This window comes from Etheostoma cragini, chromosome 2 (genome assembly GCF_013103735.1).
Source record: "Etheostoma cragini isolate CJK2018 chromosome 2, CSU_Ecrag_1.0, whole genome shotgun sequence".
Lineage (NCBI taxonomy): Eukaryota > Metazoa > Chordata > Actinopteri > Perciformes > Percidae > Etheostoma > Etheostoma cragini.
Window position 1 is genome coordinate 10,900,741 of NC_048408.1, and position 20,045 is coordinate 10,920,785.

Sequence of the window (20,045 nt, forward strand, 5' to 3'; positions counted from 1 at the left end):
CACAGACACACACACACACACACACACACACACGCACGTGTGCGCGCACACACAAACAACTACCCCATCTCTTTTCACTAACAAACAGGCTTGCCCTCTCTATCCCTCTGTTTGTGACCTGACTTTGGACCTTAACAACACCACAGACCACTGTTGCCGAGACCTGGCCTACACTTAACCAACCACCTCCAGACAAAGAGCTGCCACCCTCTCTTTGCACCTGAGCCTAGCCCCTCCATCATGCTCCCTCTCTGGGCTTGACTGGGCCAGTCAGGGGGCAGGTGCCTCCCCTCCCTTCCTTTGATTGATCCCCTCTCTCCATCATTTATTTCCTTCGTCTGCCTCTGACACACGTGTCAAAGGAACACTCCAGCCTGATGGATAGGCCTGTTTATAGATGCCAGTCTGCCTGGTAGGCTACTGATATTACAATCAGCACCTGTGTACCTGCTGTTCACACAAGCCTCTGTTATTCAGCTGAGGTCAGAGAGACACCCGGCTCCAATTGAAAGATCGATGTCCAGCCAAGCATATTGGAAATTGGAATTGTAAATGTGTTCTTGTTTTGGCAGAAAGGTCTGTGCTGCCTTTCAGATGATAAAACTAGATCCATATGTTGAAGGATATGAGTAAATATGTGGGTTGTTAAGCTTCTTTTAATCTTTTTTTAATCCTTGAATGCCTCACAAAGGCATAATGACAGGACTAGGACTTCATATTTATTCTAGCTGTTTATTTCTACAAGAAATCAGGAATAGTCCTGCCCTGATGCATGTGCTTTTGTAAGGTAAGCCAATAGCATTGATGTGCACTCTGTGTAAAGACATCTCACTTGCCGGAGAGCAGAATGTTACATTGCTGAATTCTGGTGCCTCCATTGCCATTTTGGTTAATGACCCATCCAGTCTGGTTGGAAATGGCACATCCATAGGGACATTCGGCAGATAACTTACTCATCCAAGACTTCTTTCTAGGAGAAATCAGCACAACAGCATGAACCAAGACTGTAGAATAAGATACAGTACTGTAAAATAAGCAATTCTAATATACAGATGATGTTTAATACTATAAGGTCAAATCAAAGGATAGTTTTTCTTGTTGTGACTTTTCTAAACCTCCCTATCATCTTTTTTTAACAACTCAATAATAAAAGGTGATGAACTTCAAATTTGTTCCACACCAGCAATCACAGTCATAATAAATCTGTATAGTAACTAATGAAATGCTGAGGCCAAGTTTAATTAAAGTACATTTTCTGAATCTTTTTATTACTCAGATGCACATATGTAATGTGAAAGGGGGCCCTTGTTGTCACCAACCCAAATATATTTATACAAATAACTCTGTAGTTCTCTTTACAGAGTGTTTCCAATTTTTTTAAGTCAAATAGAAGCTTCTTTCAACTAATTGTTTTGCTGTTATAGCTTGAAACTTCTTTTGGTTCATTCTCATTGCTCTCACGAAATGGCAAAAATGACAAGACTAGGACCGCCTGCTGCCTGAAGTGCAAAGAGACCACCTGGTAAACAAAGTAACATTAAGCAACTTGAGACAGATATTTCCTTAAGGATAACATAAGACCAAAAGGAGCTACAACGAGAGTAAATATTGAACTTGCATTCGTCAGGTGGCCAAAGCACAACTGCAAATGGATGCTAATGGTGCTCCATGTTTGCTGGATGTGCAACTTACTTGCTAACATGTTTGATTTAACAACTTTATAAGGTGATAATATGTTAAAGTTGTTTTTACAGCCTGTTTTGCCTCAAAAAATCCATTATTTCTTGCTTAAGTCATGTTAAGTCAGTTTTATTAATAAAGCTGAAAATCACAAATTGCAGTCTGTACAGCATTCGATACCCTCTGACCTCTGATTGGATAAACTCCTTCCCCCAAAAGACCCTCTACTAGGAAGAACCTAAATATCTACAACCAAATAGGGCATAGATTGTACAAAGAATCTGGTTGTACTTCATTTGTATTTTATTACTTCATAATTCATCTGCTTTCAGAGTATTGGAAATGCTCTCTAATGTAATTCACTGTATTACAGTAGTAACTAAAAATGCTTGTCACTGATAAACCTGTAGCTCCAATTGACTCACCTTCAAATTCTCAAAAATCGTCACAGCCGGTCCTTTATACAAATCCCATTCTCTCCCTCTTCTTTTGCTTGGGACAACCAACCCCAAATTCCCTAAGAGGGGTGTCCTTTTCACCCCACACCCTCTTAAGCTGGTGACAATAGGCGGATTAGAAAAGAATTTACTTCAGCGAAGCCTTGCTCCAGCCCCAAAAAAGCCTATCCATCACTAAATGGCAAAATGAGAGATTGAAGGAAAGCGGGGAGAATGCGATAGGAGCTGGTCAGCGATCCTAACCTGTGTGATGTTTGCCATGGCAGCTTATAGGGCCAATAGTATTGAGGCTAAAACACCTCCTGCGCTTCAGTGGTGGCTCTGGCTTGTCTCATTGATTTTCTGAATATCATTGAAAAGCATATACATTCTTTTACTTCTTATGCTGATCTGCAAGTGTTTAGTGATGAGCATGACAAATTAAGGAACGTATTTAAGCTCTTTCAATGCACTCTCAACAGGTGCCCTGCAGTACTATCAAGGTCTTAAATGTATGCTGGTTGCCAAGGAAGGCATTTTGTATTTATATATCCTATACTTCCTATCCTATATATATCCTAGTACAAAGCTGAGCTTTGTTTTTATTGCGGTTTATGGTGCTGTGATATCGATGTCCAGTTAAAGACTATGTATTAAGTTAGCTCTAGTTCCATGTGCACTGTGTGTACCATGACGTTTCTTTACTGCACTGTCCATAATGATAAAGGTTTGATAAACGTGTATCGTGAGAATGCATTACAGCAGAGAAGTATTTCTCTCAATTTGTGGATGTTTTTTGCATTTCACACCCCTCTTCCCTTCACTTATATGGCCTTATCCATCCTTTGTTCCCTATCACCTTTGAGCCACTAACTCTGCCTTTTTTAGCCCCAGTCTAAGCTGTGATAGGGTACCAAAAGAAAAGGGCTGATCTTAAATATTTAAAAACAAATAGCAGAGCAATTTTATATAGATATATACATATCTCTGAATGCTTTCTCTGTAATCTGCCCAGATATGCATTACTCTAACTGCTAAAAAAAAGTCTCACAATGTCTTATTTACCAAGATTTTTGGCTCGTCATATTTTCATGTTTATGTAAACTAGTACATTAGTGTTTAGTCTTGCCACTTTAGTATCTTATGTGCCCTTCTGAGGTTTTTTGTCTTTACAGCTTATGCCCAAAGGCTGAATGTTTAATGAGTTAATGCGCTGAAATCTTCACTTCTCTACCAATTAACCCCTAGACCACTGCAGCATTTTCCTAAACCCACACAAGACATTTTTCTTTTGTTCCCATTTGAAAAAGGCTAAGCAGCCAAGGAAAGGAAAGGAGAAAAAGCTAACCTGTTAGCAAACAGTGAAAAGGCCCCAAAAGGGGTTTAATCCTTATTAGGCCAAATTCAGACTAAGTGGCCCCACAGATCCTTTCAAAGGGGACTTTCTTCAAGGATTGCAAACTCTTACTGGGTGACGTTTGGGACTGAATGCTTTGAGCCTTCAGGCTCCATAACCCACACTTGCTGCAAGCTGGGCTTGTTTATTTTTGCTTTAATTCTCTCACACTCCAGCGCAGCTTCTTAGTTGTGTTTATTTTTTTTGACCTTGTAGTTTGTTTGACTTCCCTCGAGGCAAATAGGCCTTTATGTGTGACCAGTGATTACATCTTGAATTAGTTACATGATGTTAGAACAATTGTACCTATCAGTCATTGGTGGACACAAATGGTCTTGACTACTTATACTGAAGCCTGTTGACAATTCCTCCATTAGTCAGTATTAATCAGTATTTTCAGTTCCTAATTATACACAGATTCTAGCTATAATGTATAATATACTATACTAATATACTGCTGACTGCTTATTGTTGTTATTAAAGCGATAGTTTAAAGTTTGGGAAAATGAGCTCATTCACTTTCTTGCTGAGAGTTTGATGAGGAGATTGATACAACTCGTAGATATTAGAGTGGCAGCAATCTTTTCAGCACCAGCTAGCAAACTTTTCCAAAGAGGTTGAACTAATAAAAAAAATAAAAAGAAGTTCCTTTTGCGTTTTGGTAACCTGACTGTTGATTGGTCTACAGTCAGGTATATCACTATGATGCCTTTTTATAGTTTCACTCCTTGCCCAGCCACACTGCTCCCATAGTTCAACAGTCATGGAGCACATGACTAGACAGAGAGGGTGTCAAGGCTTGTCTGTTAAATCCTACTCTTGCTGAGGCACAAAGGCTACAGGATAACTGCTGTAGTGTGAAAGCAGAGTCATGTGGCTGCGCTGTTTTAAAGTCGAATGATTCCAGAGTCTTACTGTGAGGGAGCATTGTTTTTCCTCTTGAATGACTTGCCTATTCAGCCCAAAGGCAGCCTGCAAACCCCTAATCACCAACCATACTCCTTTGATTCTGTAATGGCTTTTGATTGAAATACATTCTTTCAAGAAATCTTTGCAGTGAAATTATGTTGATGCATCTTTCTGTCCCTCTTTTCAGTACAGTAATATCAGTCCTCCTTTTTTTTCTGGCCATCAATCAATTTCAGAAGCAAAATCTGTCTTAATTGGCTCCAGAGGGCTCTTGGAGGCTTTGTGTCAATGGTGATGAGGGTCCTGATTGGTCCAGAGGCACAGGCAGCCAACAGACCCTTGTTAGTGAGCCGGGGCCCTTTGCTTGCTCGTTAGTCCAATGAACTCATTAACTGATGGGGAGTGGGTGACAAGGCCTTGTTTACCAGGGTGGAACAGAGGAGGGTGGGGGTTGAGGTGAGTGGGGGAGGAGGCAAACAAGTATGTGGGTAAGGAATAGCTAGAAGAAGCTTATTAGAGTTGTAAACTCTGGTATGTTTGTGGATGCACCAGGTGAGTGTCAAAAAGTCCTTAAATGTCCGCTTGTGTTTGCCTGCGACTTCTTTCTCATTTGCCGCTGCAGTAAAATGGCTGTCAGCGTCTCGGTCCACTGAAACTCTGGTTATCGTAGATGGCTTGATTCTGTAGTCAGTCAAGTGAGGAAGAGTGCCAAAGAGCATGGCGCTGATGTAACTATAAGCAGTGGTTTGCTTTGTGTTTGTGACTTTGAATAAGAAAAAGGTGGAGTCTCGTTTAATTATTGCAAGTTGTCAAAATCTGCAACCTCAGTCCATAGTTTGCATGTAAAAATCATTTTGTGACGTGGAGTTGTGGGTGTAGAGGAGTGTGGATGTAGACAGGGTTAAGGAAATGAAAAGCAATAAGCAACTCTACATGCTGATAAGTCCACAGGTTTTATTTTTAGTTAAATGAATTCTATCAAGTTCTCCCAATACTGCTTGTCCCTCGTCTCCATTTTGATGTTGATGGATCACCGCTCTTCCTCCCGCTCATTAATTTCATCACCTTATCTCCCACACCACTTCATTTGACCAAAAGGTAATAATAAATTCCTCATCCATTATCCTTTAACTGAGGCAGCCATGCAGACATACTTAATAACAGGCGACAAATTGAACTTCAATCACCTAATTTTCCTTCAAGGATGCACATCACATTAAACTAAACGAGCAACTGTGCATATACCACTTATCGAACCGTGTGTAAATCCAATTTTAACCATTTCTTTACCAAAAACGACACTAGTTTTTATGACAAATAAGGATTTACTTATTTACAAATGGTAAATTGCTGTGGCTTCTGTTGCTTCAACTAAAGTGTCTTAGCAGCCCAAAAAACACACACACAGACACACACACACACACACACACAAAGGAAAACCGGGTTTGCGACAGAAAGGGGGTGATGGAGAGGAGTCACTGGCAAGGACTGTCTGTGAGATTCGGCGGTGATAGTGTGTGCGTGTGTGTGTGTTTGTGAGCGTGCATGTGTGTGGTTACGCACCGCATCCACAGTCACCCGGCCCCTCTTCATGTGTCCCTCTTCATTCCGCTGTCTTTTGGGCATCCGACAAAGACAAACGACAGTGCTTCAGAAATGAGCAGCCGCCCGGCGCACAAACAGGTTGAAAGAGGAGGAGGGAAGAGATGGAGAAAAAAGCATTGCAATCAAGACGAGTTCCTTTGTTTTCTGTTTGGCTGTGTCTTCTCGCGTGACGCTTTGAAATTGATCTCAGGACACACCAGAGCTGAATCCATGGATAATGTTCCACATGAAATGAAACATCAATAAAACCGTGCTTCATACTCAACCAGTCACATTGATGTAAAAGCTTTTTTTGGTGTTCCCTATAAGGAATCTTCGGTCCTATTCTCAACCTCAATCAGTTTATAAAAAAAAGAGATTTTTTGAAAACTGAACAACCCTTTTTTGTTCAGATAGTAAAATGTAAATGTGATAACCTGTGAATGGCTTTGGGGTTCTTTTTAAAAAAGAAATCCTCTTCTTCTTCTGTAGCAATCTCGTCTCTTTGAGCCTGACTGATCCAGTTCCACCATCACTATTTATCACAGAGGAAGCTGGTTCAGCCATAACTCCAGCTCGGACAATAACCTCCACACCATTGTAATTTGTTCAGACATGGTCAAAACGACGAGAGCATTACTGCACGGATAGTTTGTCACGCTCCTTGTCACCCACTCAGCTTTTTCATCTGCAAGGGAAAGGGCGCCGCCGATAGGGACAATGATCTCTGGAACATAGAGTGCTATTTATAGCATTGCAGGAGATTCATTGGTCCAGAGACAGATATGATATCCTGCTGCCTCCGCTGCTGTCATATCTATCTATGGAATCAGAGACTGCAACTTTATCACGTCAGCCCTGGGCATCTTCTTGACATCCATCGTGAGGTCTATCAGTGTACTCCGGGGGATGAAATGAGTCAGCCACTCCCTTTTTGGAGGTGAAAGGTTACTCTCCAAGCATCCACTCATACATCTCAAAACAGTAATTTTTTTTTCTTGATCAGATAGAAGCAGAGAAGCGGTTTCTTTGAAGAACTTGAGATGAAATGGTTGGTAATGAAATGTACTGGGATTTCAGTAGTCTATTTCCATGACGTTCCACTTCCAGAATTGCTCTCGTTCTGTGGGAAATTCCACCGGTTTTCAGTGTCCGTTACCTCCCCCTTTCTTTGGGTTGTAATTTTTTATCTACGGTAGATTTGTGAGGACTATGGTTAACTGCTCTCCAGATCTCTGAAGGGTAAATCCAGAAAGCTAGCCAGACTATCTGTCCAATCTGATCTTTCTGTTCCACAACACGTTCCAATAAAACAAGTTCCTTCCCGAGGCTATTTTGCAGCGACACTGTGGCCCCGCTTGGCACCGCCCTTGGCACTAGAGCACATTTGTCTCCAATTCCAGATTCCTGTGTGGACTAGCCGGACCCTCCTTTGTAGCGCTGTGGAGGAAGGTTTGGCAATGCGAGACTAGGATTTCAGTAGCATTCTTGACAAGCTAATCTGAAAGCTATCAAGTCTGTCAGTAGAGAAAAACTATTCAGGTGTCTCAGCCCGTTTGTCAGCTAAATTCAATTGCATCCACTCATAACAGGCTTAGTTATGACCCTAATGATCTATATAGACAGACTTTTATATAGTTACAAATGCATACTTCCAATATACAAATCCTGTATGTGGAAACAAATCACATGACATGATCTTATCTTAAAACACATCTATGCATATTCTCTTCATACTATTGTGTTTATAAATGTTTAATTCCATTCCTACTTTTACTGCTATATAACTATTTATCTTTCTGCAACCTTGGAAATTAAGACTTTGCAGACATTGGATTTTGTTACCTTTTGAACAGACTAGCAGTCTTTGTGCAAAGCTAAGTAAGCCGGCTGCTGGCTGTAACTTCATATTTGTTTACAGACATGAAAGTGAAATTAACATCTTTGCTTAAGGGTTTTCTTTTCACTTCTCACAGTAGTTTACCTTATAAAATAATTGTTCCTTGATGATAAAAAAGGTGTTTGCTGTTGTGAGAGCGGCTGATGGTGACTGGTATAGTCATCTTGAGCCCCTGTTAAGGAAGATGGGAGGCTGGCGGTTGCAGCCCCAGCCAGCTTCTCCAAGCCCCTAATCCACATTTAATTGAACTCCAGAGACTTTGAAGTGAGTCTGTGATGCAGGCAGATCTTATTCCTCGTAGAGACAACGAGGGAGAGGCTGTTCTCTGGCTGGCAAAGGCCTCAGCTGGTCCCCTCTGCTGTCCCCCGCCTTTTAATGAGCTCCTTTAACTTAACACTTGTCCAAGCTTGCTAGCTCACATTTGAATATTTTTGATTAATAACACAGCCTCTGAACCGTGCTGTGACAACCTAAAGTGCCCCTTTTACCTTTCTTCCACCTCCCTGTATGCCCCCTGTCAGTAGACGCCTTTGTAGCTAAAAGCTGAAACAAAAGCCTAGTTAACAAAGCAGTGCTCAGTAGGTTAGTAGTAAATCTAAGTGCCGTATTAGTAGGAGTACAAATATCAGGTGCAGGGCCAAGCATCTGGATCTCTCAGGCGCTGTGGCAGCCAGCAGAACAAGTCACTCTGACAGCCACCGCAATTTCCATGGGGACCGATTTAAGCTAAACTCATTGAAGCCTTTAAAAATAAAAAAAATAAAATCTGGATTCATCTTTCATAATATTGTTTGACCCCATGTGTCAGTTTCTGCTATGGAAGTAAAGAAAATGTCTAATCAGATGATTAGCTTAAAATAGGCTCCTAAACTCATCCTTGTCACATTAAACCATTATTGTATATCAGAACAACATTTCTTTTGTTTCTTATATGTATATTGTCATTTTCTGCTCACCTGGATGCTGTGATATGGATTACCTTTTAGTGAACTAAACGTTTCCTTCACTCCTTTCAGCTGAATAGCGCCCATTCTCTCGCTGAAGGGATCTCTTTTTCATTGAGGCTGATCAATATAAGACATTAATCGTGCTGTTCAGGCCGTCGTGCCATCACCACTGTGTGAAAAATGAACTGACCTCCCCTCCTTTCTGCTCTTCTTCCCTTCCTCTGGTCTCTTTCTTTTTAAAATGTCCTTTCTTTTCTTTTCATTTTCATTATCCCCTTTGCATTCAACCCCTGTCCCTTTGGTCTCTCCTTTCCTGTCCTGTCTCCCAGATTCTGGCCTATACAGAAGGTCTTCACGGAAAATGGCTGTTCACAGAGATCCGCTCTGTCTTTACCAGACGCTACCTACTGCAGAATACAGCACTGGAAATCTTCATGGCCAACAGAAGTAAGACAACACCTGATAATTACCTTCTATGTGACCATTTCACGTTTTTATTGCCACCTTGGTAGATCTACATACACATTTCTTGGTGTAATAACACCATAGACGCTCTTATCAAGCGTTGAGTGGCAGTGTGCGGATTTAATGCCACATAGGGAATATGCAGATAACCCCCTAATATGATAAAAGGAAAACAATGTTTTTTTGTGCCTCTCCACAGCGGCGGTCATGTTCAACTTCCCAGATGCAGCTATGGTCAAGAAGGTGGTCCACAGTCTTCCTCGTGTTGGGGTGGGCACGAACTTTGGCCTTCCACAGACCAGGTGAGATTTACAGCTAGACACGGAAATGCACAACACGTCTCTTTGTGTTGATTCTAAACATTCACTGCAGGGCTGTGTGCGACACATACAGCACCACATCTGAACAGATCAGACTATTAAAGGTTTTGAAAGACAATGGTGGATAAAGGGAGCATTCACACTAGGGCTGCACAATTAATCGGATTTTGATCACGATTTTTGGCTTCCCACAATCAAATTTGTGTAATCAGTTCTTATTTTAAAAGCAATTTTTTTGCAAAGCTCATCTACCGCCCCGTAAACCACTGTCTGATCATTTGCCAGTCGGAGTTGTTCCCTGCACCACGCAGCTTAGTTTCTAGATGTCGCAGAGGACAGAGTAACGGGAGGAAAATTTCATATATATTATTACGTCGGTCACAAGGTTTACCAGTTTACAAGTAAACGCAACCTTTTGTTTTATGGATGGGAGAGCGGTTATAAATAGCTTATATGACAATAAAATGACTTTTGGTTCTAATCAACAAATTGTGATAATTAATAGTGATGTAATATTGATCAAAATAGTCATGATTATCATTTTGGCCATAATCATGCAGCCCTATTCCCACTATTGTTACTTATACACCATGAATTTCCGAAGTAAATTCCCTCCCTCCCTCCTTTTCTTGCTGTTGCATGCACACAGGGGTTTGCTCACTGATTTGTCCGTCTCTCCCGCTGGTTCCTCACACCCACCAAACATAATTGGCTTCACACAAACACAGTCCAGTTCATTTATTTATTTCCATCAGTGTGAAGCAATAGGTTGCTTGTAAGCCTGCAGGGCACAGCCCTCCCTCGCCCTCGCCCTCCCTCACATCATGTCTGCTCGGTGTCCGGCCCGTGCTGAAGCCAAGCCCAACCCAGCTGCTGGCATGTGTTCTTACTCCTTAATGCCCAGGAAGTCTTAGTGTATGATTCCTTTTATGGCATATTTTAATTACGTGATGCAGCTAGCTAAAGATTAGTTTGAATCATTAAATGGTGGAAAAGGTGTAATTAAGTCAGTATTATTTATATAACCCACAATCACAAATTCGCCTCAAAGGACTTTGCAATATATACAGCATAGGATGCCCTCTATCCTTACACGCTTGATTTGGCTAAGGACAAAAAATGAAGAAACAACCTCAAGAAAAGTAAATATTTTCCCAGCGTTTTGTTTAAAAGTTTGCACAAAAGCATACACAGAAACTGCCGGTTTCTGTAAGTCAGACTAAAGAGTCCAAACCAAATTCAAAGACGCGGTCAAGTATAAATCTTTCCCATATTGGGATTTGTTTCTTTTTTCAGGGCATGTTAGACGGGAAGATTTTGAATCTGTGGGAAATGTTTTCTCAATGTTGGGAAACAAAAAATTCTGCATGTAGCAATAATAACGGTGAACATTGAAGTCGATGTAATCGATCTGGGTAAAAAAAGTGGGTCCAGTAATTCTTTAGTAAAAAAAAAAAAGTGTGGATGTAGGATGCACACACGCACGCACACCATCTAATACAGACAGCACATACAGCCAGCACAAATTAGTTTAATGTCCATAGTGCTATGACAATAATTGCACAACCACACTTCATTACCCATGTAATATGGAATATGGTTGCTCATAATTGGATATAATCCTTGTGCTTTTAAAGCAATTTTGCCAATATCATGCAACCTCTGACTTCTTTCCTCTTGGTGCTTACAGTTAATTGTGACTTGATCTACAATAGATAAGAAGAAAATGTAGACACCTACAAAGAAAGTATGTTAATGCACATTATTGCTTGGGGACAATACAGAATATAAAGAATAGCGTGTCTTGTAGTACACTCACGTTTTTTTTTCCTTTGAGAGGTCTAATGACTATAATCTCACACCCTGACAGTGATTAATTCCATCATTTTCCTTTGTTTTAATTGGATTGGGGGTCATTTGTTTTTGTCCTATTGCATACATCATGCCCTGAGCTCTGTGTGTGCACAAATGCACGCAAATATGTGTATTCAAACCAATTTATTGCATATTTGTCTTCTTAATTAGCAAGAGTGTAAGTTCAAAAGATTTTTCACATAATGACATTTGTATTGCAAAAGTCTGAGAAGCCCAAGGCTTTTTTTCCGGTCTGCTAATTGCTGTTCTTCTGATGTGGTGACTAACTTTGTCTTTGTACTACTACTCCACACTATGTGCTACCAGGGCCAGAAACACTTAAATGGCAAATAAGTGTTTTGATATAGTTTTCTCTTTGTAGACGTATCTCTCTGGCCACACCAAAGCAGCTATTCAAGGCATCCAACATGACCCAGCGCTGGCAACGCCGTGAGATATCCAACTTTGATTACCTCATCTTTCTCAACACCATCTCTGGTGAGAACACGACCTGCGCGATGTTATTGCAGGTTGTGGCGCATACCTGCCGATAGAGGAAATGTACACAGAAAACATGTTGAGAGTTGTTAATCCTTGATACCATGATTTGTATAATCCTTCTCAATTTTCTCACTTTTTTTTCCTTCCGCCAGGTCGGACCTATAATGACCTAAACCAGTACCCGGTCTTCCCCTGGGTTATCACAAACTACGACTCAGAGGAACTTGACCTCACTCTGCCCAGCAACTTCAGAGATCTGTCCAAGGTGTGTGTGTGTGTGTGTGTGTGTGTGTGTGTGTGTGTGTGAGACCATTTTGTCGCCATGTAATTGCTATTGATCATAGATTAGTGAACCAGCTCTTTAATCACTGGTGGCTGATTGCTATCTTTTCACAGGTGTAACTCTGTCCTCATTCAGTATCTCAAATATTTGGTTGTTTAGTTCTCAAAGGACTAAAAGTTACTGCATAGTTTAAAAAAAAAAAAAAAAAAGAGAAAGAAAACAAACAGTTTCTGGTAAATTACTTAGATAACCTTTGGGCACCTCTAGTGATTTTCACTATTTACACATGCAGCAGACATTTCTGCCATGCGCAGTTTTACACTTGCTATGGTAATGCTAGAATAGATGGGGGCAGGGACAGCCCAAAAGTGCTTGTCCCTGCAATGCTTCACAGCTATACCAGCATTTTTCTGGGAATGTTACTAGGTCCTGAGTTAGGAAATTTGTGGCAAAGATTTCCTTGCATATTGTTCCATGCTCCCATTTACACATGACCCTATTTAGGAAAATGCCCCATCCCCATGAAAGGGGCTTGGTTCCAGTAGTTTGCACACTTTCATTTTTTGAAATTGTGTTAATAGTGTCACCCAAAATTGCAGCTGACATACATCCCAGATAATCAGTATGATTAATTGGGCCAAATTAATATTTGGCCCATAATTCAAACTTTGTAATTGAATTCTTTCAAGTCTGACCTTCTGCAACACCCCAGGAAGTGAAGTAATGCTCCCTGGTAGCTCCAGGCATCAAGTGATTGGGCTTAAAACAATGAAACCTGCCCTGAGATGCTCCCTGGCACATAAATACACACACTCACATTGCTAAAACTGCTAAAAAGATTCTCCCCCATGTTGTAAGTAGACATGTAATTATTTACTTGCATGATCTCCCTGTCTTTTCCACACATACAGTAAAAAGGTGAAGAATCTACTCCTACTTCCTTTCCAGCTCCCCTTGTAATACTGAACATCAGTTGTGCGTAATGTTGTCCAGCGGTGGGAGGACAGAGGATTAGTTTTAGAGTGAGATGATAGAGTGACTGTCTAGCTGCTGGAACTAAAAGGACTGAATAAATCCGCCATGGAAACAAAAAGGCATGTGTTAATGGACAGGGGGGGTACGTTGGAGGAAATGCATTTCAGAGTTACACTCCTTCAGGTCCTGAGAGCATCCCATCTTCATGCAGGGTGATGGAGAGGTGGAGGTACTCATCTAGTGAGACGGAATGGAAAATATTACAGCAAGGCCTGTTGAAACCAAAAACAGAATTGTGTTTTTTTTTTTTTTAAACGCATGTGGCTGTGTTGGTGAGTTGCTGTAGGCCTGGGTGACATAATCAAATATCAGCGAAGTCCAATTTTTGTAATACATCCATGTCTTTAGAGGCCGATTGAATGCCAAAAAAGCTGCACAGTGGTTTCTAACACTATGAAACTGGATTTTGCAGCTCCAGATTTATGACTATTTAGGTATATTTATTCTTTCTTATAACAGTAGCATTGCGTGTTTACATATATGTTTATTGGCAGTGCTGTGCATTTGATGCATAATGATGTTGAGCAAAATGTCTATTGTGACAGAAATCCCAGTGTTTATTCTGCCAGGGCCCTCTTTGTTCTCTCCCTGTTGGCAGTTGTTTTTTGGATGCAGTGCTTTTTGTCAGTCTGAACAAGGCCATAGCCCCCTTGTCACACAACTATATAATGATGGCAAGCCAAGGGGCCATTCCATTGATATGGGAAGTATTAACTAGTATGTTGTAGTTACAAATTCTGGTGTGTGAGCCTTTAGCCAAGCATTCATTAAAATGCATTTAACCTTCAAAACATACAATATATAACCTCTACATGGAATAATCCATTGCAATACAGGAGCCCTGCACATATACAGTACTATAAACACAGGAACCATCCACTCACACAGCCCTGTCATACAGATTCAAACAGCCCCACATTCAACACATTGTCCCTTAGGTTCTCCCCAGTCCTGCTTTCACTTCCAATCTGCTCCTCTGCGTCTCTGTTTTTATCCCTCCCAGTGTAGCTTTCCCCACTGTATGAAACCGCATAATTCCTCTGTTTATCTGGCTTCATGTTGCCCAGTAGGCTGAAATGTGACAGTTGTACTTGACACACACACACGCATCCATGCATGCACACAGCCCTCCTTCAGTCTTCTAGCTCCTTTCTGCCTCTTGCTCTTCTTCTTTACACTGTCTTTGAGCTCGGACAACTCCGCCTCTGTGCACAGTCAAGCTTCGCAGCCCCAGGGACTAAGTGAAATGAAGGGAAGATTGGTGAAAGGGGGAGAAACAGAAAGACAATCTTAGAGAAAGAGGATGAGAAAGTGTAAGAAAGAACAACATAATTAGCAGTTCTTCTGTCGTGCTTCTTTTCTCCTCAGAGATCAGAATAGCAGCTGAGAAAAAAGGAAGAGAGGGAGCGGGGCCAATCTTTATTACATCTGTTTTATTCATGTTGTTGACACACATGTGATATCAGTGTATGACCACTGGACCGTGTCAAACTGCAGTGTCTGGAAAAGGGCAAGCAGCACTGCAAAGCCCCACAAATCCACCCCCACCCTCATATTCTGCACCCACAATCATTTGTGCTCTGTTTCTTCTCTGTGCATCCAGATGTTTTGACCTTCATTGTTCGTTTTTTTTCTGTCTGTCTGTGTCTGCATCATTCACTACCTTCCTTAGTTTCTCCTCTTCCTTCTGCTTTGTTTCCTCTTCATCGTCCCAGTTTTCGTTCTCGTTTTGTGTGCCTCTCACGCTGCTTCTCACCATCCACATCTCTCTTATTCCCCCCCTTATGTCACATTGGTTGGGTTGTCTCATATAGAAACAGGTCATCTGAGAAGCCTCCAGTGACATTGAGAAGCCAAATTGCCAAGAACGTGTGTGTGAGTGTGTGTTTGTGTCACACACTGTCATCATTCCCAGCACAACAGAGGCCACACAGAATTTATGTTCCCTGCTGCCAGAGCCATTCTGACCCCAGGGACTTTCTTATCATAAACTCTAACCTCAACCTGACATCAAACGTCGACCCGCGAGATAACATTGTAGTCACGATAAGCACACACTAGAACTGACTCCAAGTGTTGTAACTCTCCTCTACCCTTCCATACACCCCAGTTCTGCACACATTCCTCCACAAAAATGCACTTGTCCTACATATAGATAGTTTTAGGCCAATTGTAATTGGTCAATCGCGTTATACAATTCCACAGAAGGCAAAAGCATGGTCACTCTTCTTGTTGGTCCACTTTTAATTAACAAACAACAAACAAAAGAATTGTTAGCCCCCTAATCAAAGATTACGTAGTCTACATTTACATAGCAACAGAAATGGTGAGGATTTATGAAGCGTTCCCTGTACCTTTGTGCTATAACCTACTACTCACAGCCACATCAGCTAATGGTGTATTGATTTCACCATACGTGCCCCATATGTTTATCCCCCAGGCCCTCCACACCATTTTCACTGTTTAAATAGGACATTATACATAAACACTCCTTTCAAAAGGCTCTTTTGATTTATGACTCAAAGTCGAGGTGATGCTCAAATCGTTGGTAAGCTATTAGACTTCATCACCGGTAACCCATTATTGTTTTAAAAGCAAAGTAGCTTTGGATAATGTCCTTATAAGAGTTCTCAGGAAAATCCTTGTTGTTCTGTAAGGCTGTGTTTTTTTTCTTTGTGTATACATGAACATTTTATTCACTCTGAAGGATATTTTAGATAGATAGGCATACAGGAAGCACTATGTATAATCTCAACTATCAGTTTAAATCTGTTTTAAACTTAAATCTGATCAGTAATGCTGTCCAAAACATGTTCATTTTTTTTTTTTTGATTTACAGGCTCTTGAGGTAGTAACTAATTATTTTTTTTTTAATCAAAATTTCTTTAAATGGCCTTGCAACCCCACACTGTTGACAAAGAACTGATCAGGACTAATCCAAGATTAATTCCATGATGGTTTCCCCTTCAAATAGCAGCACGTTTTCTTTCCGTAGCTTTCTCTCTATTCTAATTAAAACTACAAGATTGGTTCATTTATCTGAGTCCTCACCAGAGCGCTATTCTTTGCCTAGACATATTATGCCAATCTGTGGTGGTGCGGCAGCAGGCGGTCTATCAGCACACTGCCGGCCACTCTCCTCTGATGTACGGCGCCATCACCGCCGGTCTGTTACAGCTACTGTAAGCTGCGCGCTAGCCTCACAGTAATTTACAGCAGTAAACAATGTCGGGCTCGCGCAAACCAACAGCCCCCACATGCACTCACACACAATTCTCCCGCTCGCTCTGTCACTGTGGCACTTTCAGTCTTTTTTTTATTTTATATGCCTTCTCTCCCTTTTCTTTTTTTAATGAGCCGACTGTTATTAGGGCTATAAATCAGAGCAATGGGCCTGATGTATAATTCACTGTGTGTACTCACCCACCCCCAGTGGCCCTGAGGAAGCCCACAGTGGATCACTGTCAACACAGAGCTGCACAGTGCGGTGGCACGAGGCATTTCACCGTGTAAATCCGCACACTCAGGAACACTAGTTACAAAATTACCAAATACATGTACACACAGAACCTAAAAAAGCAACCAATTCTGCACAAAACCTGTGTGCATCACTCCCACTGCACACAAATACATGAACACAAGCATGCCCCATTGCACTGAAATAAAACAGTGGCCATATCACAAATCAATACTGATGCCTGGCCCTGGATGAGTCTTGCTGTGACAGGCACCGTATGATATGAAAGAGATCCAATTGATCCACGTCCTACCAGGCCCTCATCCTCAAAAGGCCATCATTCCATTACCATTGATCTGCTCTGTGTGTGTGTGTGTGTGTGTGTGTGTGTGTGTGAGGGAGAGCAATGAAAGGGGGGGGGGGGGGGGGGGGGGGGGTTGAGGGAATGAGGCACAGCCAGCAGAAGACCAATAAAAATTGAACCAGCTCGAAAGTGATTTCTATAAATGAGTATTTAAATAATTGCCGAGCAGCCCAGGGTTATTGGTTTTGTGGAGCGATGGGAAATTAATGCAACTTAACCATTTTTCTAGACTACAAAGAGGGCTCGTGACCAGTGTATTAGTTACAGATTAATAAAAGTAGAAATTAAAGGAACCCACAGCCTTGCTATTGATATTCCTTGTAGGCACTCTTTCATTGGAGCACATTAGTTTTCTCTGACAGACTACAGCTGCGGGGGCTCAGTTTCACAGCCTCTAAAAAGCACTCTGTGGGAAAGGATTGATCTCTGTCTGAAGGGAAACATCATCTAATATTCATTTGAAATTGCACAAAGGTTACTAGCTTCATTTGCCTTGCAACTGTTATGCTGCAAAGAGTGGTCCGTGAATGTATTCAGTCAAATTCAGTCATCCTTTCCTGCTTCCCCTTTGCTATGACACGCCTGTGTGTTTGTCAATTCTCGTCTTTTCCTCTGTTTTAATGTCAAGCAGCAGGCAAAAGAGGTTGCAGATTTTTTTTTTTCTTTTTAAATATGTATGAAAATGTGTTTTATGTTTGAATTTCTCCATAGCCCATTGGTGCTCTGAACCCCAAGAGGGCAGCATTCTTTTCAGACCGATATGAGTCCTGGGATGATGATCAGGTGCCGAAGTTCCACTATGGCACCCACTATTCCACCTCCAGCTTCACCATGATGTGGCTACTGCGCATTGTAAGTGCAATTTAAAATACTGGCAATACCCTTCTTTGTTGCTGCTTTTAATAGTGTTATAAAAATCATAAAAAATAATATATCAGTCCAAAAGAATATATGTATGCATATGTGTAGGCCAGGATATTGCTCTTTGACTTATAAATAATGCAGCTCATACACTGACTGTGAAAAGGCTCCACTTCCACTGAGTTTTCAAAGTAGAATTATGCAGAGCAAAATGAATATAAAACTTATGTGTTACTTTAATGTTATGATTTTCCCTCTGGGGTTTAACATCATTCAGTTATTGTTAATTAGGCACATACTTCCTAGAAACACATTTGTTTATATTAAATTGAGAGTATATGTATGCTAAATATTGCATCACATGCATATTGTTCCTTATTTATTCTTGCATATATATATTATTGTACTGTACGTTGTGGCCATGTTATAATAAATCAACAACAAAACTGAAATTACATGTCTGCAATGGAAAAATCCCCTCAAGCACAATATTAAAATATTTAAGGAATACCATATATTATATGTGATTTTGTTTTGTTTTTAATAGTATATGCAGTGTACATTGTGCACCGGAGTGCTCTCATTCGGTACCTTTTGTTGAATAGATGCCATCAATCTTTCCATACTGCACTCAAGGGAGAGGGAGGTTACTAAGTTTCTCCAACGTGCAGTTTTCTCCTGTTATTGTCCCAAGTAGCTCACTGTCTCAGTGACTCCCAGTAGAGTTACCTCATTGATCCCTGCACATCATTAGCGGGCTTACGCTAAAGCCACTCTACCAGAAACCCTCACTTATAACTTTCAGATCAAATGTAACATCAGAGACTAACTGAAAACTGTTGCAGTAAATGCAAACTATTCCTGTGTATTTTGTGGTTATTTGGGAGAGTTTACATTGCGCCTAATCCTCTTCTGTTGTTTTTATCCACACAACGAGATACAATATGGTTAACCACCTACATATTTTAAACAAATGAGGTGTATGTCATTTCGGGCTGAACGTAATTAGCCATCTACAGTATTAGTTTGCTGCTCTGGCCAAGCATATTGTGTCCATGTCACTTGGGGGCTATTGCGACAGAGAGACAGCTATTGATCTGTCCTAACAAGATTATACATGATTAGAAATGCATCAGTAGCACAAGTGTACTGGCTTTAGCATCTCACTGGGATCATTGTTATTTTTATTGTTCATTTTTGGATTCCTGTTTGTTGAAGGGAGTGTAAAAAGAGTAGATTTTGGTACAAAATGAGCTAGTACTGTATTAAGCCGCAAGCACCACCGGCTTTTACTCCACGTTTTGATTGCACAACAAAGGATTTCATTTTAGCCCATTACAGCAGCTGAATCCAAAGAGCATATTTAAAGCATTTCATTTTCTAATCAACAGGAACCCTTTACCACATTTTTTCTCAACTTCCAAGGAGGGAAGTTTGACCACGCTGACCGCACCTTCTCCTCAGTGTCTCGGGCCTGGAGGAACTGCCAGAGAGACACATCTGATGTTAAGGTACTGTACACACATTGATGCAAGCACGCATATAATACTTTCCTGGTTTACTTGTAAGACGGTTAGAAGATAGAAGAGATAAATGACTGAGCACTTCAGGAGAATAAATCCCCATCCAGCACCCTTACAGAAATAGAAGAAAAGGTTTCAAAAGAGTAATGTCCAGTCACTACCAATCATTGTCCCTATGCAATGAAAGCTTCCTGGTCTTCTGATCAAAGCGTTAGACTAATCCTCATCTGTCCCAGCTGTCCGTCTCAGATTCAGCCAGCTATAACCTGGACTTGAATCACTGCCCATTGGGCCCCCAAACTCTACTGGGCTGTTGGATCTGCCCTGCAACAGCACAGGTCATTCTCATACGGAAGGCCTTCGAACCCCCAGTGCACACTTTAACTGCGCTCCTAAAACATTTACGACTACAGTCAGACATTCTATGTCAAAGCTGGGTTTTGCTTGGTCTCCTGGCACTGGGTCACTGGATGGGGTGGGGAACAGCGGTGGTGTTGGGGGTTTTGGCGCTTGATTGCATTCACCCCCC

General features: G+C 41.2%; 1 protein-coding gene across 8 annotated transcripts in view; it reads left to right on the forward strand.

Moving 5' to 3' along the window:
• lrba (LPS responsive beige-like anchor protein) overlaps positions 1-20,045 on the forward strand; it is a 188,695-nt gene that overhangs the window by 125,541 nt on the left and 43,109 nt on the right. For all 8 annotated transcript variants that reach the window (XM_034897460.1, XM_034897488.1, XM_034897509.1 and 5 more), the window contains 6 exons: positions 9,183-9,300; positions 9,518-9,620; positions 11,875-11,990; positions 12,146-12,258; positions 17,844-17,984; positions 19,385-19,504. In XM_034897460.1, the coding sequence (XP_034753351.1) occupies positions 9,183-9,300; positions 9,518-9,620; positions 11,875-11,990; positions 12,146-12,258; positions 17,844-17,984; positions 19,385-19,504 (711 nt within the window). The remainder of the gene's footprint in view (positions 1-9,182; positions 9,301-9,517; positions 9,621-11,874; positions 11,991-12,145; positions 12,259-17,843; positions 17,985-19,384; positions 19,505-20,045) is intronic.